This window comes from Phocoena sinus, chromosome 2 (assembly GCF_008692025.1).
Source record: "Phocoena sinus isolate mPhoSin1 chromosome 2, mPhoSin1.pri, whole genome shotgun sequence".
Classification (NCBI taxonomy): Eukaryota; Metazoa; Chordata; class Mammalia; order Artiodactyla; family Phocoenidae; genus Phocoena; species Phocoena sinus.
Genome location: NC_045764.1, coordinates 49,869,306 through 49,893,343, shown reverse-complemented (window position 1 = coordinate 49,893,343; position 24,038 = coordinate 49,869,306). Strand labels below are relative to the sequence as shown.

General features: G+C 47.4%; 2 protein-coding genes across 5 annotated transcripts in view; one reads left to right on the top strand and one right to left on the bottom strand.

Moving 5' to 3' along the window:
* Positions 1-7,264, top strand: part of IGF1R (insulin like growth factor 1 receptor) — a 310,241-nt gene extending 302,977 nt beyond the window's left edge. For 3 of the 4 annotated variants that reach the window (XM_032622093.1, XM_032622091.1, XM_032622095.1), the window contains one exon: positions 15-7,264. In XM_032622093.1, the coding sequence (XP_032477984.1) occupies positions 15-396 (382 nt within the window). In that variant the 3' untranslated portion in view covers positions 397-7,264. The remainder of the gene's footprint in view (positions 1-14) is intronic. The other variant, XM_032622092.1, reaches the window with a different exon arrangement.
* A 3,076-nt stretch (positions 7,265-10,340) lies between these two features.
* Positions 10,341-24,038, bottom strand: part of PGPEP1L (pyroglutamyl-peptidase I like) — a 48,202-nt gene continuing 34,504 nt past the window's right edge. Inside the window, 4 exon segments of the mRNA XM_032622096.1 lie at positions 10,341-10,962; positions 10,964-11,111; positions 21,580-21,806; positions 22,857-22,934. Of these exon segments, the coding sequence (XP_032477987.1) occupies positions 10,861-10,962; positions 10,964-11,111; positions 21,580-21,806; positions 22,857-22,934 (555 nt within the window). The 3' untranslated portion in view covers positions 10,341-10,860.

Here is a 24,038-nt window from a genome sequence, read left to right as displayed (position 1 = left end):
TGTCTTCCCCTCAGGTTTGAACTGATGCGCATGTGCTGGCAGTACAACCCCAAGATGAGGCCTTCCTTCCTGGAAATCATCAGCAGCATCAAGGACGAGATGGAGCCCGGCTTCCGGGAGGTCTCCTTCTACTACAGCGAGGAGAACAAGCCACCTGAGCCAGAGGAGCTGGACCTAGAGCCGGAGAACATGGAGAGTGTCCCCTTGGACCCCTCGGCATCCTCGTCCTCCCTGCCACTGCCCGACAGACACTCAGGACACAAGGCCGAGAACGGTCCGGGCCCTGGCGTGCTGGTCCTTCGAGCCAGCTTCGACGAGAGACAGCCTTATGCGCACATGAACGGGGGCCGCAAGAAGGAGCGGGCCTTGCCTCTGCCCCAGTCCTCGACCTGCTGATCCTGGATCCCGATCCGTGCAAACAGTAACGTGCGCACACGGCGGCGGGTGGGGGGGAGAGTTTTAACAATCTATTCACAGCCTCCTGTACCTCAGTGGATCTTCAGAACTGCCATTGCTGCCCACGGGAGACGGCTTCTCTGCAGTAAACACATTTGGGATGTTCCTTTTTTCAATATGCAAGCAGCTTTTTATTTCCCTACCCAAACCCTTAACTGACATGGGCCTTTAAGAACCTTAATGACAACACTTAATAGCAACAGAACACTTGAGAATCAAGTCTCCTCTCTCTCCCTGTCTCTCTCTCCCTCTCTCTCACCTTTCTCTTTCTTTCTGCTTCATGATGGAAACACATTTGCTGCAAGCCCGACACCCTTTGTATTGGATTGAGGCAACGTCTGTCCCTCCATGGCCCCCCTGAACACACCTGCCCGTCACCATAGGTCTTTATAAAACACGTTGAGACAGGATTTTTTAACCGTATCTTTAACATTTTTAGGGACATACGAAATTTACAAAGGGCCATCGTTCATCCAAGGTTGTTACCGTGTTAACGCTGCCAAATTCTGCCAAAACCCCGAACTTTCTCCCTCACCGTCCCCGCACTGTTCTTTTGTTTCCAGAGGCCTGAGCGAGCATGGTAGCTAGTCACTCGTTAAGAGCCACGCTGATGATGCTCTCCATCCGATCATCCCCTGGTGTTCTTTTCAAGTCTCACATTCACACAGGTCTGATTGCTTTTGACGAGGTTATTATTTGGGGGAACTGGACAGAATGAGACTTCCTCTCAGTGAAGATGGCTTCCCCGCTCCCCCTTCTGCACCCACACCTTCTAGCCCCCAGGAATTCTGGAGGAAACAGGTCCTGTCGGGAGCCTGGAAGACAGGCTTTGAGTAAAGGTCGTCCACGTGCCAGTCTCCTGTCCCCGCCCCAGCTCCCCACCTGGCCCCCAAGAACACAGATGGGAAGGGGTATCCAGGGACTCAGCCCAACTGTTTATGCAAGTTTGCAAGGAAAGAAATTCAAATACCACAACAACAGTACGAAGAAAAGCAGTAAATGGATTCAAGCATTCTAAGCTTTGTTGACATTTTCTCTGTTACTAGGACTTCTTCATGGGTCTTACAGTTCTATGTTAGACCATGAAACATTTGCATACACATCGTCTTTAATGTCACTTTTATAACTTTTTTACGGTTCAGATATTCATCTATACGTCTGTACAGAAAAAAAAAAAAGCTGCTATTTTTTTTGTTCTTTATCTTTGTGGATTTAATCTATGAAAACCTTCAGGTCTACCCTCTTCCCTCTCTGCTCACTCCAAGAAACTTCTTATGCTTTGTACTAGAGTGCGTGACTTTCTTCCTCTTTTCCCAGTAATTGATACTTATATAACATAATTTGCCATGAACTGTTTGATGCCTTTTTATAAATACATACCCCTCCCCACTCCCCCTGCCCCGTTAGTTCTATTCTACCCCATAGGCTCTGTGGGCACGAGGCTGGTGAGGGGAGCAGGTGGAGAGAAGGTGGGCGCCTGCCCTGGACCCTCTCTCCCCAGCCTGCTCTCACAGAGCATTTGAGTCTGTTACAGTGCAAGACATGATACAAACTCAGGTCAGAAAAAAAAAGGTTAAATATTTCGCACATCCTTGTTCAGTGTTTATATTCATCATTGTTGAAAAGTCTCACCTTCTCTTTCCCTTGCCTTTGTTTTGGTTGTGACACACATATATCTATTTTTTTAATTCTTGGGTACAACAGCAGTTTTAACTGCAGACACTAGGCATTTGGATTACTATTTTGTTTTTAATGGATATTTAACCCTTCCATCCCATGGAAAACAGCTGCTGAGTCCAGGGGTGCAGCCGAGTGCGCTCCAGTGGGCCCGTCTGCGGCTTCCCGCCACCACCCTCCAGACCGACCTCCCTGTCCTTAGAACTAGGGACTCCCCAGGGACCCCTTGGCACCGGCAGGGAGTAGGGCGCAGGGGCAGTATCCTCGGGGTGCCAGCACGGGACAGCGCAGGCGCCGCGGGGCCGAAGCCCGGCGCTCCCCTCCAGGGGACAGGAGCCCTGGCGCAGGCGCGCTGTTCCTCAGCCAGGAAGCCGCGTCCTCGGGGCCCGGGGGTCTTGTTTTGTTTAGTTTTTAGCACTTCTCACCAGAGTGATGACAGCACAAGAGTTGCTTCTGGGATGGAAATGTTTAAATTATGAGTAAGAACAAAGCTACAACATAATGATTGCTAGTTGTGACTGGAGATTAAACACAAAAAAGAAAGTTTGTAGTGCTTTTTTGCTCGTCAGTAGTTTCAGTCCCACTATTTTCTCTAGTCTCTGTCCCATAGTTTTTCCCTTAAAAAAAAAAATGAAAAAAAGAAAAAATTAATTAAGAAGGTATTATATGTAGTTTTCTTTTAATTTATTTTGTGATACCAGTTTCAATCACTGTAGAGAAGCCCCCTTATGAATTTAAATACTGAGAAAAGGGTTTTTGTGTGTGTGTGTGTGTGTGTGTGTGTGTGTGTGTAAGACGGGACAGTTTTTGGGTTTTTGTTGGTTTTTTTTCCAAACATTTATCTACCTCACTCTTATTTTTTATATGTGTATATATAAAAAGAATACATCTCACATTTCTCAGCACCTGACAATATGCCGTTGATACTGGTAACCTCATCCACACCACAGGCCATACACACCAGGTGACGCAGGGAGAGGCCAGGCTGTATTCCGGGGTCAAAGCAACACTAGCTCACCTCTCCACTCATTTCGAACAGCTCTCCTTTTTCTGCGACGTCTCATTTTGCGTCGCTTCTGTTGTTCTCCTGACTCGGTATCCCAAGAGGTGGAGAGGGGCCCAGCCCAGTTGTCTTGGAAGCCAGCTACTTGGTGCAGATTGGGTGGCGGACAGGGAACAGCAGTGGTTTCCAGGTCTTGAGGACAGGCAGTGCTGGGGCTGGGGTCAGGTGGTGTCTCCTTAGGGCCCCCGTTGTCCCTGTGGCTGTAGGGTGGGTGCTGGGCTTCCGGCGAGGCCGGCTCAGCCCCTCGTGCAGCCGCTTGGGCGCCAAAAGCCCGCTCCGGGTTCCTGACCTGACGGCCAGTCTCATGTGGAATGTACGGAGAAGAGCCCCCTTCTCCCTCTCCGGGCAGTTCTCTCAACCTCACCCTCACCTCCTCCCCAGGGGCAAACAAAGACGTACCAAACCTTCGGGCTGGAAGGGGCCAGCGGTGGGCGCCGTGCCCCCGCTGGGGCTGTGCCTCACCCCCTCATCCCGCAGTTCACGGGGTGGACGGCGCACCCCCTCCAGCAGCTGCTCTCACAGGCACTAGCGTTTTTTTCTGGGAAACGCAGTGGGCGTCTCCCAAAGTGTGGCGGCTCCTTTACGGTCCCAGGACTGCAGTTACACTCAGGAGCTCTTCCCTCCTGCTAGAGCACCCCTCCTCTTTCCCAAGTCCCCTGGGATCTTAAGGTCATTGAGAAATAATGTTTGATCAGGGTTTTCCCGCTTCCACACTGTAGGTGACCCCTTGGAATAGTGGCCTCTCCTCTCTTTTGCACATACCTACCGGTTTCCACAACTGGATTTCTACAGATCATTCAGCTGGTTATAAGGGTTTTGTTTAAACTGTCCGAGTTGTTGGTGTCACTTTTTGTTTTATGTAAGTGGTTTTCCTTTTAAGTAGAAAGAAAACACTAACAGTATAGTGCCCATCATAACAAATGCTTCAGAAACACTTAAATAAAAGAAAATTTTGCTTGTGTGATGGTGCAGTCATTTTACTGGACCAAACCACCCACCTTAACTATACCAAGGCATCATCTATCCACAGTTCTAGCCTAATTTTATGCTGATTTTCCCACCTCTTCTTGGTTTCCTCCTTTGTATGCTCCAAATAACTTAAGCTGAGTTGTGGCATTCTCCATGCAGCCTCCTGACAGCAGCTCACACTGCTTGAAGTGACATGAACCACTGAGGCACATCATTGAACTGATGTGAGCATTAAAACATGATCACACACAGCCCTTCCCTGAGGCAGCAGGAGCTGGTGTATTCTGGAGACGTTGTTGAACTTCAGCTGGGTGAGACCCAGACCACCCCAGGACTCCCTTAGAGGATGTCCTGACTTTTGACACAGTTGGAATGTGCTTCCCCCTTGGAAGATAGAAGACCGTGTTCATGGCCGACAGTGGCCTCTCCTTCCAGCCTGTTTCTTATGACTTGGAACAACATTTCAATGATAGAAAAAATGGTTATTGTGGAACTAAATGGCAAAATGCTTGGCATGAAGTGGTGTGTTTCAGTTGGGATAACAGATGTAAGAGCCAAGTATGACGCCAAATTCTAGGCCAGTTTGTTCCACCAAAACCTCTTTCTCAGCAGCCCACCTCTGCTGGCAGGTGGCTGCACGGGATGCAGGCCGCTGTTACGGCAAGGTCACACTTAGATCAGTGAGAAGGCTAGGATGCTTGGTCCAAGGTCCTCAGCTGTCACTGTTGGGTCCTCCAGCCAGACAGTGTCAAAGGCAACTCCTTTTCAAAACACAGGCGCCCTCCAGTTGACAGTAAAGCTCCATGGTATGCCTTGGCCCATTCCAGCAGTCCCAGTAATGCATTTAAGGTTTGGGGTTTGTTCTTTTGTTAATGGTACTTTTGTGTTTGTTGGCTGTCTTTTCATTTCCTGGGCTAAGCAGCATTGGGAGATACGGACCAGAGATCCACTCTTTAAGAACCAGTGATGAAAATCAAACTTTCTTACTCCACTCTGACATAGTTGGTGGTACCAATGAGAACTTCAAGAGAGGATGTTGTTTAGATTGAACCTCTGTTGCCAGAGATGCTGAAGATACAGACCTTGGACAGGCCAGAGGGTTTCGTTTTTTGGCCTCCAGCTTAGATGACTAGTTGGTCATTTAGAGAAAAAGCAGATGAACACGCCTTGATGGTGGAATGATAAGGCAGCAGGAAACCATTCTAACAGGGATCGTGAATGACGTGGAGAGAGGAAGCACGAGCAGAAGGTACAGGGCTTGGAAGAAGTGTGGGCTGTGCTTGGAACTTGATGGTTTCTGAAGGTATCAGACCACATCAAGGCTCAACAGTCATCCATGGGCATTTGGTTTCAACAGATAAACCTAACATCCTACTTTGGAAACTGTTACTGCGGAGTTCAGTCAAATTGTTCCAAGAACGCAAACTGCATCTCACCTGTCAGGTGTCAGTTCTGGGGCATGACTTTAGGGTTTTGTTTTATTTTGTTTCTGCAAGAACATAATGATCACTCATCTGTATGTCCATGTTTGTGTGTGTCCACATCTTTCTGGTAAACATCGTTGTAATTAGTCACTCATTAGCGTTTTCAATAGGGCTCTTAAGTCCAGTAGATTACGGGTAGTCAGTTGACGAAGATCTGGTTTACAAGAACTAATTAAATGTTTCATTGCATTTTTGTAAGAACATAGAATAATTTTATAAAATGTTTGTAGTTTATAATTGCTGAGAATAATTTAAAGACACTTTTTTTCTCTGTGTGTGCAAATGTGTGTTTGTGATCCATTTTTTTAGGACACCTGTTTACTAGCTAGCTTTACAATATGCCAAAAAAGGACTTTTCCCTGACCCAAGCCGTAGTTCACCCTCTTTCCCCCCATGTTTTGTGCCCTAGTTTATAACAAAGGAATGATGATGATTTAAGAAGTAGTTCTGTATCTTCAGTATCTTGGTCTTCCAGAACCCTCTGGTTGGGCAGGGGATCATCTTTTACTGGTCATTTCCCTTTGGAGTGTAGCTACTTTAACAGACTGAAAGAACCTCACTGGCCAAGGAAACAGCAGAGGTGTGGCAGCCCAGTGGTGCCATGGCACCTTCGGCACCTGGTTGGGTCGGTTTGGTAGTTGTACTGTTATACAATGCCTTGAGATGGAAGGACTCCATTGCGTAGCTAATGGTTTTCACAGCACAGCGTACAGACTTATCACACAAAAGATGGTAATTCTGGTGCACGCAGGCCATTTGCTTACATGCCTCATATCATGATTAATGCTTTGCTATAACAAGGAAGAGACCCTATTTATTTTTATTTAAGGCAGAACACCGAACATAGATTTTTTTTCAGTACAAAACAAATTCTTTTTAATAAAAACTGTAGACACACCAGATTTTTTTAAGTTTGACTCCATTTCCTCTAGCTCCCAATGGGTTATTGGCCATGTCAACACAACCCCACAAAATCCCCATCATTGGCAACATTCGGGTGTTTTGCTCTACATGGGAGAAAGATCCAGAAACAATTTGGGTTTTGTTTGCAACTTTTCATTTGGATGTTTGGCGTTGCACAGACACATCCACAGGTGGAGTAGATGCTTGGCAAAAACACCTGTCTGCTTTCTAAGCCAGTGAGGTTGAGGTGAGAGGTTTGCCAGAGTTTGTCTACCTCTGGGACAAAAAAAAAAAAAAAAAAATCAAACCAGAAGGCGCGATGGAATGGATGCATCGCAAATAATGCATTTTCTGAGTTTTCTTGTTTAAATAAAAAAAAAAGTTTTTAAAAAAAAGTAAAAAAAAAAAAGGTAATAACATGGCCAATTTGTTACATAAAATGACTTTCTGTGTATAAATTATTCCTAAAAAAATTCCTCTGTTTATATAAAAAATCAGTAGATGAAAAAAATTTCAAAAGGTTTTTTTGTATATTCTGTTGTAAGAATTTATTCCTGTTACTGCGATATACTCTGGATTCTTTATGGAAAAAAAAAGAAACTGTCTATTTTGAATGGCTGAAGCTAAGGCAACTTTAGTTTCTCTTACTCTGCTTTTTTCTAGTAGTTAAAGTACTACATGGTTTAAGTTAAATAAAAGAATTCCGTATGCATTTTTGGTCTCTGATTTTGCCCCACCCTCCACCCCTTCTGGAAGAATAACCACACTTCTGAGCAGGGAAGCTGAGCTACGTGTGGCATGTGTGTTCACACATATCGCTGGGAGGTGTTCTGCATGAAGGCTTCGCTCTATTTCTGACAGCTGAACCTTCTCGGCATGCAAATTGCTGGTGAACAGGGAAGCTATTCTGTTTCTCACTCCATTAAATCAGCCAGAAGAACATTTGAATACATAAAATATAGAAATCTGTACTTGATTTTTGAATGATGTGTAGACTTTTCTGCTGACATAAGTCAGGGCAGGTTTGATCTGGGTGACTCTGGGGCAAAGGACTTTCTGCACATTTTCATGTCCTTGTCGGTCACCTCCTCAGAGGGCGCAGGTGAGGCCATAGACACGCACACAGGATGCAGCTCCCTGGCGCTGCTCAGAAATGTTAGTTACTTTCCAGCCAGCGAGCTTGGCCTGCCCCAGGGACTCTACAATCTGGGCATCGTTATCTTTGCCAGGGGAAACGGTTATGGTAGGAAGTGTGAATACATGTTCTAAGGAAGCAAGCTGTACATGTTCTAGAATCAAACCTGAGACACATCAGGAAGACAAGCTCATCGTTCATTAAACTTTGATCATGGGAAATTATACTCCAGTAATAAAATCAGGCTACCGGACAAAGCGCTAATTAGCAAGGTGTAGGCAGCAGAAGTAAATGAAAGGCCATGCTTACTAAAGACCTGGTGAGTCTCAAACACTTGGACCTAAAAACAAAAAAGAGGGGACTCTCAAGCTTGGCATTGCCCCGGGGTTTTGCTTACCATTGTCACGGAGTGCCTGGCACTCAGGGGACCCTTACTAGATGACCGATGACTAACAGGCTCATTTCTGAGGCTTGGGTGGGTGTCTGGGCTCTAGTGGGGAGAACACAGGAGCCCAGCAGGATTTCCACCTTCCCCGGTGGGTGATGCCGTGCTTCCAGGCTGTGGAGGCGCAGTCTGCACCTGTCCTCAGCCAGAGGAGCAGCAGTTTCTTCTGAGGATGAAGGTGCTGGGTCTTTAGAAGTGTTAGACCCTCTCCCCACCATGCCACTGCTTAAGGCCACAATCCAGCAGGGCTATTTCCATATTTACCCTCACAGGTCCAGCAACAAGCCCACATTCAGCAAAGTTTCCTGTCATCGCTGATGGACTTTCACATCCATTCTCTCACCAGATCTTCACAACAACTCTGCAAAGGAAGGATTTTTATTACTCTGTTTTACAGATGAGCAAACACGCAGATATGTCCGAGACCCCCAGCTATTAAATGACCAACCCAGGGCTCAGCCTTTTGAAGCTGTGTCAGCTTTCAAACTGTCTCAGAACTGCTGCGTATCAGCCATAACTAAACAGACCCCAGTGTGTATCAGCGGGGGATGGCAGGCCACTTAGCCCAGGATGTGAACTGGGCCTCTGGGGTTCTCCCTAAAAAACCCTGGAGGCCACAGAGGGGAGATGACAGGGACGTTCATCAAGAGGGAGCTCTGGGCCTCCAGCTGGATGACATCTAAGAGTTTGCTTGGCACCAAGCCATACGCATTTTACAATCTGAAATAACACTGGAGCCGGGTCCCAGAGGACGCCTGCTTGCCACCGTCCTGAGACAGAAGCTAAAATAAGGGGGTGTCCAGGGCTCTGGGTAGCAGGTGTTTGCCTACAACTACAGAAGGCTCTCCACGTTAACAGCCGTGCAGCAGGACCTATGCTTGCTGGCCAGACCATCCCACCCCACTTGCTGCCTTTGATCTGATACAGTAGGACTTTGATTTTTATGGCAAGTGAGCCAGTTTCATTTGCAAAGGGGTCCTGTAAAGACTATTACAAATGCACAAGTGTGCTGGAGGGCTAATGGTAAAGTGAGTTCCTTTGCCCAGTTCCTTTGTCATTAAGGTGCAGCTGCTTTTTCTTACAGTGAATAAACCTGGGTACTAAGTGACGATTTTTTTTTAATGGAATTAAGTGGAAAATGATAGCTGTGAGCATACCAACATAAGAAGAAATTTCCCAGAGCTTAGCCACCTTCAAGCTCTTTCTCCAAAATACAGTGTTGCTAATGGGGCTCCCAATGGAAATTTGCCCCCAGAAAACACTGGACAAGTAAAACCTTGTTGTGAACAGCTTAGAACCGTGTCATAAAGGCAAAATGAAAGATGAAAAGGGGAGGTTCTGTTTCTTAAAATGTAGGGATAACACTGACCATGGCAGGGAAGCTAAACCCAGCTATTAACCTTTGCTTTAGGACCAAACACTACTGGGGGAATGTAAAGTGATACAGCTGCCATGGAAAGCAGTATAGCAGCTCCTCCAAAAAAGTAAACATAGAATTACCTTATGATCCAGCAGTACACACACATATACACACACACCAGGATTCTAACAGATATTTGCACACCAGTGTTCATAGTAGTAGTATTCAAAATAACCAAAAGGTAAAAGCAACCCAGTGTCCATCAGAAGATGAATGGGGCTTCCCTGGTGGCGCAGTGGTTGAGAGTCCGCCTGCCGATGCAGGGGACGCAGGTTCGCGCCCCGGTCTGGGAAGATCCCACATGCCGCGGAGCGGCTGGGCCCGTGAGCCATGGCTGCTGAGCCTGCGCATCCGGAGCCTGTGCTCCGCAATGGGAGAGGCCACAGCAGTGAGAGGCCCACGTACCACAAAAACAAAACAAAACAAAACAGAAAGATGAATGGATAAACAAAATGTGGTCTCTACATACAATGGAATATTATTCAGCCTCAAAGGAAGGAAATTCTGATGCATGCCACAACATGGGTGAACCCTGAAGACATTACGCTAAGTGAAATAAGCCAGTCACAAAAGGACAAGGATTCCATTTATATGAGGTCCCTAGAGTAGTTAAATTCAGAGATGGAGGGTAGAATAATAGATGCCAAGGGCCGGGGTTGGGGAGAAGGGTGGAGACACTGTTTAATGGGTACAGAGTTTCCGTTTGGGATGATGAGAAAATTCTGGAGATGGAATGGTGGTGATGGTTGCACAAGTGAATGTACATAATGCCACTGAACACTTAAAAATGGTTAAAATGGCAAATTTTATGTTACGTGTATTTTACAATAATTTTTCAATTAAGTTAAAAAAGAAAAAACCAAACACTAAAGACTCAGTGGCTCAGAAGTTGCCCACGGCACCTGGATGCACAAGCTTGGAGGCCCAGAGTGGGGCGCCCGAGTAGCAGCTGCACCTGCGTTTCCCATGGTCGGCCAGTCGCAGGTCATCCCACCACACGGGGCTCGCAAAACAAGTCTGGGGTCCCAGAAATCTGGGCAGGATCACACAGGCCTGCTGCATAGACTTTTAAGAGGAAAAAAAATTACTCGCATTTCATTTTATTGTCCGGAAAACCATAACTGAAGCTAGTTAAGCCCTTGTGAAATGTCTGCCTTTCAGAGTGTTCTTTCTTCTGACAATGAAATAACCCTTTGTGATTTCATTGGGCTAATTCAGAACTTTTTTCCTCTGTGTAAACTGTTTTACAAGCAAATTTTTAAAAGCCTCTCAAAGCACAGTTGAACTCTGCATACAGGACTGAAACATTTAATTTTCTCTAAAGGAGCAGTCTCCCAGTTGGTTCCCCCTGTCTGGAATCGCAAAGGCTGAGTTTCCTGTGAACCAGGCGTTGAGACCTGGCTTTCTCAGTCTCCTCCAGCATTTCCTGGATGATAACTTGCAGGGCTTTTCCCAGCAGGCTAGCCGGAAGCGAAGGAGATAATGGAGGGACATGGACGAGCGCCGCGCATCCATTTCCATGATGCAAAGATAGGTAGTAGGTGTAATCGCAGACGTACCTACAACCACACAAAATGCCAAGTTACTCCTTGGACCAGCCTCTAACCTCAGTGAAATGTAAGCAGAAGCGGCAATGCAGCATCCGCAAAGCATGAGGGAAGACTGCCACCAGGGAGACCCAGGTTTTGTTCTTCTGCCAAAGAACATGCTGCTGGGAATGAGCCATGGAGAGACCGGCTCTCGGCCTCATGTCCAGCAAGTGGCTGAACCCTGGAAGGGACCAGATTTTCAACCAACTAATCCAAAACGTTCTCCCCCCAACCCCGTGAACCTTTCTCATTCATGTCTGCGTTGAGTCATTTTGTTGTCACAGCTGCTCCAGGTCTTTGCTCACAACCCTGCAACCTCCACCTTTAGTAGGAGTTAACATAAATCTTTACGTTAACGGATCCAGAGATAAGACAGGAAGAAACAAAAAAAAGAAGATAAGAAACAAAAAAGAACTAGATGGAACTAGCTGGGAAGAGATGGCCACAAACCTGACCTCCAACAGACCCTGGGTCTCATTATATGTTGATTTTTCTAAATTAGCATATTAAATGACACATCTACCAGCTGCCATAGCTGGACATTAAGGACCAAAAAAAGCATTAAAAAGGGGGTGGCACTCCACTCCCCTGAAAAAGCCCTGCCCCTTCCCAGGTAGACTAATGCATATGCCTCCCCATCATTAGCCTCACTCCTATCTTTAAAATTAAATCCCTCTCGCCAAGTGGGTGATAAGTTGATCTGTAAACGTAGTCCCTGCTTCTCCAATCTCTGACCACTCAATAAGGCTTAACCCAAGCAGGAAGAAGAACCCTCTCCCGCTGAGGCAGGGCGCATCAGCTCGGCTGGGGCCTGAGCAGGGTCCATACAACTTAATTTGGTAACAAATTCTGGCATCCAACAAGGGGCACATTCTGTCTGTTAACTCAGGGTTACTCACTGACCCAGGGCCAACAAAGCCGGCTAAATAACTGAGCCGTTTGCCCCAATTCTCAACCGCTGGGCCAGTAAGGGCTACTAAATTAAGCCTGAGATTGAAAAGCAGCCAAGGATCAAGTGGAGCACTCCTCAGGTAAAGAACATCTCTTTGGGGTTCCCTGGTGGTGCAGTGGTTGAGAGTCCGCCTGCCGATGCAGGGGACGAGGTTTCGTGCCCCGGTCCGGGAGGATCCCACATGCCACGGAGCGGCTGGGCCCGTGAGCCATGGCCGCTGAGCCTGCGCGTCCGGAGCCTGTGCTCCGCAACGGGAGAGGCCACAACAGTGAGTGGCCCGCGTACCACAAAAAAAAAAAAAAAAGAACATCTCTTTGTTTCATGTGTGTGACGTGAGCCCTAGTCTCTGTTCTTGATATGAGTGAAGCTTCAATCTCTGTTCTATGTGGTTTTGTTTGTCCTAATGCTCTTGGAAATACATGCCACAACTGTGGGCACGGGTTGAGCACTTGAAGGCCACTATGGCGTTTGCCACCAAAAAGGATAAGTTGGTCATGCACCAGCGTAGATGAGCACTGGGTACCCTGCCAACCAGAAGCAAATGTCCGTGTAAGCAGGCACACTGTAAAACATTCACAGCCCCAACTGTCTACCGCGTTCCCACCTCTAGGGTATAGTCAAAAATGCAAGAGCACACCTTTTGTGTTGGTTCCTCTTGCCCTAACTTGCCATCCCGGGGCAAGGTATACGTCTCTGTTGGGTAGGTCCCTCCCCACTACCCTCTACCACAGATCCCTAGGGATCCCTTCTCTGAGACATGAACCCTTTAAAAATCTTGTTTTCATCAGATTTCAGGAAAATCACTTTGTCTAGTTGGGGAAGGAAGAAGAGGACCCCAAACTGTCCAAAGTCCTTGGGTCCTCGTAGCTGAGAGTATAGGAAACTGGACACATACCAAATGGGCATTCGGCCTCCCTGTCTGATTACCTGTAACGGAGCAGGGACACACCTTTCGTGAACAAGCCTCCCTTGACTACAGGAGAGGCTCTTTATCTGAGCAATTTATCTGATTAGAGAACCCTTATTTCCCACTCCCCCTTCACCCTATCTCTGGGGACTGTTTGCTGAAAGATATCTCCTACAGCCCCACAGTGGGTCTGGGAACATCTAGTCACTGACTTACGAGGGGCTTTATAGGGACTTCCCTGGTGGCGCAGTGGTTAAGACTCCGCACTCCCAACGTTGGGGGCCCGGGTTTGATCCCTACTCAGGGAACTAGATCCCACATGCATGCCGCAACTAAGAGTTTGCAAGCCACAACTAAGCAGGCCACATGCCAAAACTAAGGAGCTGGCGAGCCGCAACTAAGGAGACTGCCTGCCGCAACTAAGACCCTACACAGCCAAATAAATAAAATAAATAAACGTTAAAATAAAAGGGGGGAACTTTATAACTAAGGCCCTCTTGGACAGTGTCTCCCCTACCAGCCCCTGCAAAGATTGGTTCAGGTTTCAGTTAGAGCTCCTAAACTGCTTGGTGTGGGTCAATCTTTTGGGATCTGCATGGCCACCAACCCTAAGAAGAGGCCACTGGGAAGTTGGAAACAGACTAAATAAGGACTCCCCAGTATGGGTAATCAAGCCTCTATCCCAGTGAACGCTGTCAAGGTGCATTCTCCATAACTGGAAATTCTTTGAGTAGCGCCCACTAACAGGGAGACAACTTATTTTCTGCTGTAACACCGCATGGCCCCAATATAAACTGGCGGATGGAGAAAGTCGGCCAACTAATGACTCTCTAAATTCTAATACTATTTTTTAATTTGACCTCTATTGTCAGCGTTAAAAAAAAAAAAATGGGATGAGATCTCCTATGTCCAATTTTTCATGGCCCTTAGCCAAATAAAGGGCTTCTGGAAAAAATGTGAGGCTAGTTCAAATTTCTCTTTCCTGGAATTGGAATCTCAGCCTGAGGATCCTCTTGACTTCCCCCCTCTGCTAAGGGTAGCTGCCCCCGCTTCCAACAGTTCACCTGAGACTCCTGAGTCATTGACATCTACCCCTACCTCTCCTGAATCCCCGACACTCTCTACTCCCTCAAATTCACCACCTCCCTACCTGGTGTCCCCTCTTCCGCCCAATGGGTGGTCCCCCTCCCCGACTCTTTCACCTCCATCTCTCAGTACACCTTCCTTGGGGACTAGTCCAATGCACACCTGTAGCAGCATTCAGTACCAGCCCTCTGGAATCAATAAGCTATTCCCCCTTCAGGCGGTTCCCAATGCAAAGGGCGAACTGACCACTGTGGTAGATACTCTTCTCTTCCTTGGATCTCTATAACTGGAAGGATCGATCCAAGGGTTTAAGGGAAGACCCCGAGGAAGTCCTTAATTTAGTCTGGGGAATACTGCACACTCATTTGAGTGGATACCCAAACCCTCCTAAACATCTTATTGTCTGGGGAAGAAAAGGTACTGATTATAATTAATGCAAGGGAGGAAGCTGCTGAGACCAATCAAAATAACACGGGGCATGCTGTATACCAGCCTGGAGTCCAGGCTGTTCCCAACACGGACCCTGGGCGGGGCCATCTAGAGGAAAATGGTCAGCAGCACCTCACACATTTCAGGAATTTGATTCTGAAGGGCATTCAATTAGCGGGGAAGAAACTCATAAATTGGAGTATGTTCAAGGAGTCATCCAAGGACTGAAGGAAAATCCCTCAGCCTTCCTTGAGCACCTAAGGGAGCGCCTCCGAGTATATACAAGCATAAACCTGGTGTCATTGGAAGGGCAGGTCATTATTAAGTACCATTTTATTTCCCAGAGTGCCCCAGACATTAGGAGAAAATTACAAAAGTTGGAGACAGGGCCCACCACACCTAATTCCGGGCTGGTGGAATCAGCATTTGGGGTGTTTAACAACCGGGATCTGGAGGCCGATACAAAGGAAGATAAACGAGCAGAACAAACTGTCAGTTCTTTGGCTTTAGCAATTCAGGGTTAATCGACCTCCAAGGGATGACACCCCCCCCACACACACACACACAAGGGACCCTGTAACATCAATGAGTCGCCTGGGATTTCGAAGACCATGCCCACAGTGGAGAGAAGGGCTTAAAGCCAATCAGTGTGCTAACTGCATAGAGGAGGGCCACTGGAAGGGGGACTGCCCCAAATGTCTCAGAAGGAGACTAAGTGGACCACCATGTCCTGGTCCACCCTCATCGGTCACACACATAAAAGAAGCGGACTGAAGGGGCCCAGGGGCTCCTAGGAGTGCCCCAGAAATTACCCCCAAGAAGCCTTGGCTGACCCTGACTATAGGTGGTAAAAAGGCTGACTTTTTAGTCAGCACAGGAGCCACCTACTGGGTCTTGAACACCCAACAAGGCAAAATGACCAAAGATAGATGTAAGATAATGGGAGTGAAAGGGAAGCCGCAGGAACGCAATATTATAGAGCACCTTGAGTGTGATTTGGAAGGAAAAAAGTTATCTCACTCTTTCCTGTATGTCCCGGAATGCCTAATTCCTCCAATAGGAAGAGATTTACTATATAAATTGGGAGCAACAATTTATCTCAGAGACAAAAAACTTAACATCAAAATACCTAAGACTCCCTTCCATTCCATAGCGCTCATGCTACCACCCTCTGCGGCTTAATCCCTCAGTATGGGCCCACGACACCATGGGCAGAGCCAGGAGGGCACCAGTCATGGTCAAGCTGCGACCCGCCTACAATCACCCAAATAAAAAACAATACCCATTAAGCAAAGAAGCCCTAGCAGGCATTAAGTAGAAAGTCTACTCAAACAAGGGCTTCTTAGACCCTGCCATTTTCCTTGCAACACTCCTAATCTGCCAAAAAAAAAAAAAAAAACCCAAGAGATACTGGCTAGTTCAGTGCCTCCAAGCTGTAAATGAAGCTATGGAGGAAATTCACCCAGGGGTGCCAAATCCCTACACCTTACTCTCTACCCTAAACTGCCAAAGGATTTGGTATTCAGTGCTAGATTTAAAAGACACCTTCTTTTGTGTGCCCTTAGCCCTGTAATCTCAGTACATTTTTGCATTTGAATGGCAGGTGGCAGTATGAGAAAACAACATTTTTGCTGGATGGTTCTGCTCCAGGGATTTAAAAACTCTCCCATCCTTTTCCGAAAGGTTTTAGCTGAGGCTCTTAGTGAACTTGAGTTAGAACAAGGGACTAGGACTTCCCCGGTGGCACAGTGGTTTAGAATCTGCCTGCCAATGCAGGGGACACCAGTTCGAGCCCTGGTCCGGGAAGATCCCACATACCGCAGAGCAAGCGAGCCCGCATGCCACAAGTACTGAGCCCATGCTCCACGACAAGAGAAGCCACCACAATGAGCAGCCCGCGCACAGCAATGAAGAGTAGACCTTGCTCGCCGCAACTAGAGAAAGCCCACACGCAGTAACAAAGACCCACCACAGCCAAAAATAAAATATAAATAAATAAATAAATTTTTAAAAAAAAGAACAGGGTACTATACTTCAATATATGGATGACATTCTAACCGCCACCCCACCAAAGAGCTTTTCGACCATAACACAGTTAATGCCTTAAATCATCTGGCCGAGAGAGGATATAAAGTTTCAAAGGAAAAAGCCCAAATATCCCTCCAGCAGGTAGAACACTTAGGGTTTAATAATAGAAAAGGGGCACAGAGCACTATCTAAGGACAGGAAAGAACATATTTGCAAGATGGCACTCCTAGTACGAGAAAACAGCTCCAGGGTTTCCTGGGAATGCCTGAGTTCTGCCACATATGGATCCCCAATTCTGCCTTAATTGCTAAGCTCTAGTATGAACAATTAAAAAGGAAGGAACTTGACCGTTTTGAGCAGACCCCTAATTGTGACTGGGCATTCCTAGAACTCAAAAACCATCTCATGAGAATCCCCGTGTTACCTTTACCCTACCTGAGTCTACCCTTCCATCTACATGTACATGAGAGAGGAGAAACTGTCCTGGGCTTGCTTAAACAAAAACTTGGACCTCTGACTCAGGTTGTAGCCTGTTTTTCTAAACAATTGGACCAAACTGCTAAAGGATAGCCCCCGTGTTTACAGGCTGTAGCTGCTACTTCTCAAAGAAGCTAACAAATTAACTTTTGGACAGCTCCTGACCATCTGGACCCCACACCACCTCATAAAGTTAAGGGGGGCAGACTGGTTATCCCCTGGTCAAACCCTCCAAGTCGAAGCCATGCTTCTAGACAACCTATCTGTGACTCTGAGGCTCTGTAATGTCCTTAACCCTGCCTCCTTGCTACATCAGACAGGTCCAAAATTAACTCATGACTGTGAGGAAGTTATGGAACAGGTTATTCCAGCAGGGCTGACTTAAAGAGCTTCCCTAGAGAGAAGGCGGGATTGGAATGGTCCACTGGTGGGAGTTGCTTTATGAAAGATGGAAGACAAAAGGCAGGCTACACAGTGGTTTCTGTCACTGAAGTGGTGGAAGCTAAAGCCTTGCCCCCTGGCTGCTCTGCTCAGAGGGCTGAGTTAATTACCCTGATCAGAGCACTAGAACTGGGGAAAGGGAAAGTTGTCAATATCTACACTGACTCTAAATATGCCTGTTCAATCCTACACGCCCATGGGGCCATCTGGAAGGAGAGGGGAATGCTGACCTCAGGGAATAAACAGATTATAAATTGGGGGGGAGGTGAATTATGAGGCTGCTGGAGGCTACACTCCTGCCAAAGAGTATAGCCTGTATTCACTGTAGAGGCCATCAAAAGGGAGAAGCAGAAATAATAAGAGGAAATAACAGAGCAGATATGGCAGCTAAACAAGCAGCAGAGGGTGGGGACAGACTTCAAACGTCACTCCTACTGGTATCCCCAGATCCTAACTCTTATACTCCCATATACACCCCAGAAGAAAGAGAAAAGCCTTTGAGATGGGGCTATTTTAAAAGCCCAGAATGTCAGGAATGGATGGTTAACAATCATGGGCAGCTGTTCTTCCCATCAGCTACTGCACTCCAAGCCATCCGGGAAGCTCACCAGAGCACACCTTATGGGCAGGAGGCCCTGTGTCAGTGGCTCACCAAATCCGTGACTAATCCCAACTTCTGAAGTCTCCTTAAACAGGTGGTTGAAGCTTGCCCTGTCTCCAGAATAACCCCAACACTTACCGCCCACCAAGGTCCAGGGAGTGACCCCCACCCAGTACAGAGGCACACATCCAGGTCACGACTGGTAAACTGATTTTACGGTAATGCCCCAGGCACAAGGAAATTTTTAGATATTTGCTGGTTTGACTGACACCTCTGGCTGGATGGAGACATTCCCGACCCAAACCAAGACTACCTCGGAGATCTCTAAGGCCCTGCTCAAAAAAATAATCCCTCAGTTTGGGCTCCCTAAATCCATTCAAAGCGACAGTGGGCCCGCCTTTGTTTCTCAAATTACTAAGGAAGTCTCTAGAGCCCTAGGAATTAAATGGAGCTTACACTCTTCTTGGAGACCACAATCTTTAGGAAAAGTAAAAAGAACAAATGAAACTCTCAAAAGAAATTTAGCCAAACTATGTCAAGAGACTCATCAACCTTGGATCTCCCTTCACCCCACAGCACTTTGGAGAATGCAATTAGCCCCTAAAGGAAAGCTCAGGTTAAGTCCATAAGAGATCATGTACAGGAGGCCCATTCCTGAAGGACCTGGCTACAAAGCCAACCTTAGGGATATGGACCAAATGAAATATGCCTTACAGAGAGGGGAAATAATCAAAGCTTTACACGCCTAAGGGAATCAGGAATTGCCTTCCCCTTCTGACATGGTTTTACATTCTTTGTACCCTGGGGATTGGGTTTATTTGAAAACCTGGAAGGCTGGAAATCCACAAGACCAGTTAGACCCCAAGTGGACAGGACCTTGTCTTCTTATCTTGACCACTCATTCAGCCTGACAATTGCAGGGCATAACTCCATGGGCCCACCATACCAGAGTGAAGACGGCACCTACACCTGAGGAAGAAGTTACTGAGCCATGCACTCAATACACCTGTGAACCTGTCACACACCTTAAGTTACTTTTGAAAAGGACTAACTTACCAATAGATAAGTAATGTGGTGGACAGGCTTATTAGTTGGCCTCATCATTACTATTGCCTTACTTGGCTTCTGTTGTTCTGCCAAACCCCCTCCCTCTGTCAAACACCTCCTCTGAACATGCTGGACATATGGGATACTAACATTGGAAGCAGGATGAGTGGCCATTATTGTCTATTGTTTCTTCTCTGCTCTATCTATCTCTTACAACCGTCCACACAGAATGGGAATTCAATGCAATAGTAAATTTCTCGAGAATTATAGCCTGTGGAGAAAATCTATCCCAGTGCTGGATCTGTCACCCCCACTCTCCAAGTGACACCTATGGATTAAAGGTATTATATTTTACCTCTAAGAATGATAACCTCACTCTCACCTTGGCTAAACCTACCCCTCTTGAAGTTCATATCCCATCCCTAACGCAGCTTCCCTGCTTGGATTCCCTCTAACGAATACAAAGCACTCACTCTAAAGTGCCATTGCTCTGATCTTCTGGCTGCCCCTGCCCCTATTAAATGCCCCTACCAAAGGGAGGAACTTGGAATAACCCCTTAGGGCTGCTCTGGACTCCGATCAATGCTTCTTCCATTATCCCACAATTTAAGTACCCCGGGATTGACTCCTGTGGAAATCTCACCTGTTGGTGCCCTCTGAACCAACCTGATGAATACACACAGGGACCGGAAGGGAGATGTACTTATTGGAGAGGGAAAATGCCAGTTGTCTGGCATTTAGTATATGGCCCTCCTAAGGCCTATGGAAAAGCCACTAGTGAAGAATCCCTCAGTAACCCCTGCTATGCAGGTGGGCCTTTCTCCCCGCACTGCAAGGGCACCCCCTCTTGGGCTAGCCACTTATGGAGGTGGTTCAACTCCCCAGAACATAAGCTCCCCCTGGGTACCTGTTCCTTTGTGGCCCAAGAATAAACCAACTGCCCCATCAGACCAACCCCAACTCCTCCTTCCCTTCTCTGGGGTGGGCTCTAGCCCTTCCTTGTTTGGATAATGCCCAGTTGGGGGAACATTGCATGCTAGACCAGCTAAATTCTCAGAACCTACATATAACCATTCATAATATCACCCTGCCCTGAGATAAAAGAGCAATAGGACTCATTCTGGCAGGAATAGGGACTGCTCCAGACTAGCAGCTCCCTGGGGAGGCTTCGCATACCAAGAAATCACTCTACAAAATCTCACCCAGGCCTAATTGCTATTATCCTCCTGCTTATCTTTGGGCCTTGCCTCCTTAACTGCCTTGTCAACTTCCTCAGTAAACAGCTTGAAGCCATCAAACTTTAGATGATACTAACACAAGGGTACAAGCAACTGGGACTGCAGCTTGGCGAAAATCAGACTTATTTTAGGCTAGTCAGGAACAGTTCTGCTCCTCTAATCCAGGCAAAAATTATGCTCATGTTCAGCAGGAAGCAGTTCAGAAGTCAGACCTTTGCCCTTCAATGCCCCTCAAGAATGAGGAGCAATAACGAGGAAAGGGGGATTTTATTGCCAGAGCTGCTCCAGGTCTTTGCTCAAAACCTGCCAACCCCCACCTTTAGCAGGAGTTAACATAAATCTTTAAGTGAAAGGATCCAGAGATAAGAAAGAAAGCTACAAACAAACAAACAAAAACAGGTGGTACTAGCTGGGACCAAGATGGCCAGGAACCTGACCTCCAACAGACCCTGAGTCTTATTATATGTTGATTTTACTAAACTAGCTTAATATGCTTAATAAGACACACCTACTGGTGTCCAGGACCAGTGATTAAGGACCATAAAAAGGATAAAAAGGGGGTGGCACCTCACTCCCTCAAAAAAGCCCTGCCCCTTCCCAGGCAGACTAATGCATATGCCTCCCCATCATTAGCGTCACTCTGCCTCCCTTTGTCTTTATCTTTAAAATTAAATCTCTCTCACCAGGTAGGTGAGAAGTTGATCTGTGAACTTAGTTCCCACTTCGCCACTCTTTGACCACTGACTAAAGCTCGAACCCAAAGGGAAAAAGAACACTCAGAGGCCAGGCTAGGACCTGAGCAGGGTTCATAGGACTTAATTTGGTACCAATTTGTTCATTCATTCTTTGCAGGGAGGAGTAACTCTCTCCTAGGGGGTCAGAGTCTGGAGAAAAAAAGGTAAATTAATCTTCATCTGGGCTAAACCAGAAGTTAATTCACAACTTTGCCGGCAATAAATAAAAATAAAACATCCATAAAATGTTAGTGGCTCTCAACATCTCCATCCTACCCCTTCTCCTCTGCCAGCCACCAGGCCGGTGAGTGGGAGGGGGACTCGGAACAAGGCCTGGGCGTGAGTGAGCAATGGGCCAGTGTGCAGGGTGACTCTGGGCTGTTCCCTGCCGCCAAGCACCCAGCTGGATGGCACAGGATGGCACATCCCCGGAGAAAGGCTGGTCAGAGGCCACTTCAGCCCTTCCTCCTCCCCTACGTGCCCAGGAACAAAACGCACCTGCCTGCATCTCGGGAAAAGGCCACCTCCACGCCCTCGACCACCGCGCGCCTGCTGACTGCCCTCATGCTGACTCCGGAAGCGATCACTTCCGGGCCATCTGGAAGGCACACGCCACGCTCAGGGTGGAAGCCTCGGATGTCGGCGTCCCCGTAGCCCCAGTTCTTGCCGCACTGTTCCAGAAAGATGGCCTTGGCGGTGGGGTCCACGCCCACATGCACAACGAGCTGTGTGAACACACGTGGCGCCAGGAGATTAGGGAAACTGAGGTCTGCTCTACTCCCCAGACCACACAGAGGGAGAGCTCCGGGGTGCAAGACACCTCAACCTCCCAAATGTGCCAGCATCACCCCCATCCCCTGCCTGCTTCCCCTGATCAATGTGCTGGAATGAAAAACAGCTGGATAGAAACCCATGTGGCATCTTTTATATTTTAAAATATTCTTACACGGTAGTGTATTCCCTTTTTCCCTGGGGGATCCAGCTGGTATCTAAGCGTGTCCCAGGGGAAGTTTAGCCTTTCTGTGGAGGCTTCCATCTCTTTTATGAAACTCTTTAATAAAGGAAGTTAGTAACAGTCTAATAAAATATTGTTAGAATTTTTTGAGCCGATTATTTTTCCTCTTTGAAAAAATAGCTGATTGTTTTATCAAAATATTGGGGGTGTTGTCTTAATGGTTTGGTGGTCTGTGTTTTATTAATATTATCTGGTCGTCGTATTTGGGGGATATTTGTACCAGCTTCCTATATAGTAACTCTGTTGTGGTAAGATAGGCTGGGAGTGATGAAGATGGGCCTCCCCAGGTGGGCCACTCTCCCGTCTCCCAGTGCGGGCTGCCCTCAAACTGCTCTCCTAGGTCCAAGAGGTCCTTGCCTCTCAGCCCACCTCACAACCCACCTGCCCCTGCGAGGGCCTGGCTGGGACCTAACCCAAGGGCCTCTCTGTTAGTTGGAACTACCTTTGGGTCCGGGCTGGGAATAAAGCTTCCATTTCTTTTCCTCCTTCTCTCTCTCCAGAGTCTTATTCCAAGATCTACTCTGTCTTTCATCTTAAACTTTTACAAATAGACCCTTATGAAATCATCTGGGCCCTTACTGGTGGGATGAGGGGGCAGGGTACACTTCAGCCATCAACCCTAGAAACAGCGTCCTGGGGTTCACAGGTTCTGGGTCTCCACCACATAATCAGCCCTCTGTCCCCCAGCCCAGCTGCCTCCCCAGCTGTCATTTACTTGCGGTTGAAGATCCTCCCAGATTCTGGTGACCCTCTGCTTCACCTCTCTGTAATCCACTGGCAGTTGAAGAATCCGCAGCTCCACCTCCATGTCACGCCCCAGACCCAGCTTGGAGAGCTCCTGCAGAAAGAAACAGGTGGGCTCACCTTGCTTTATGGAGGGCCAAGGGGAGTTCCTGAAAAGCCAACATCGGGGTCATCCAGTCCATTCTCGGGGCCTTCTGTGGGCCTGGACCCTGCCCTCAAGGAGTGGCGAGGGGCCAACAGGGGGGCCATGGTTCCTGCCCTACGGACAAGGCCCCACAGAGCTGCTTCTGTCAAGGTGCACGTACCCCAGAGGTATGCCTGACCCAGTCTGCAGGTTAGGAAGTAGTTCACAGAGGGGATGCAGGGGAGTTCTAGGGGACAGATGGGGGTGAGCCAGATGAAGAAGCTGGAGAAGAGTGTGCCGGGCAGAGGGAGCTGCAGAGGCATAGGGAGCTTAGAACAGGAATTTATCATCTCACAGGCTTGCAGGACGGAAGTCCAAAATCAAGGTGTCAGCAGGGTCATCCTCCCTCTGTACCTGGTAGGAGAAGGATCCTACCTTGCCTCTTCCAGCTTCTGGTAGCCCCCGATAGTCCTTGGCTTGTGGCAGCATAATGGCAGTCTTCACATCACCTCCTGTTTGTGCATGCTTGTTTTTGTGTCCAGATTCCCCGCTTTATAAGAACACTTCACCCATTACACTCTATAAGGCGGTGCTTTCCAGAAGGTTGATGGCATTACTCTTGCCAAAGTAGAAAGTGCAGGGAAGCCAAAGTGTAGTTCTCTGTGGCCTTTATAGAGCTATAGGTGTGGAATGGAGTGCATTTGACATTGGACTTGACACCTCTGTCTATTTTACTTATCTGAAAGACGATGCCCAGGAGACTGAAAGGCCCTGCTTCGGCTTATCAGCTGTTTCCTCTCAAGCCTCTAATCTGATGCTCAAACAGCCTTGACTAGAGGTTGACATTAGAATCCCTCCACTGTTGGATTCTAGTGGAACTCCTGGTCTAGGGCTGCACTCCACAACCAGCCATCTTGACATTTCAGTGCAGGAAATAGGAATAGGCACTCTAGGTGGAATAAATACAGATGTCACACATTGCCTCACATCAGCTCAGGTCATGTTTTGCCATCAAATAGATTAAGGAAAACTTTTAATATTTAGAAATCTTTGGATGTCAGAATTGCAGATAAG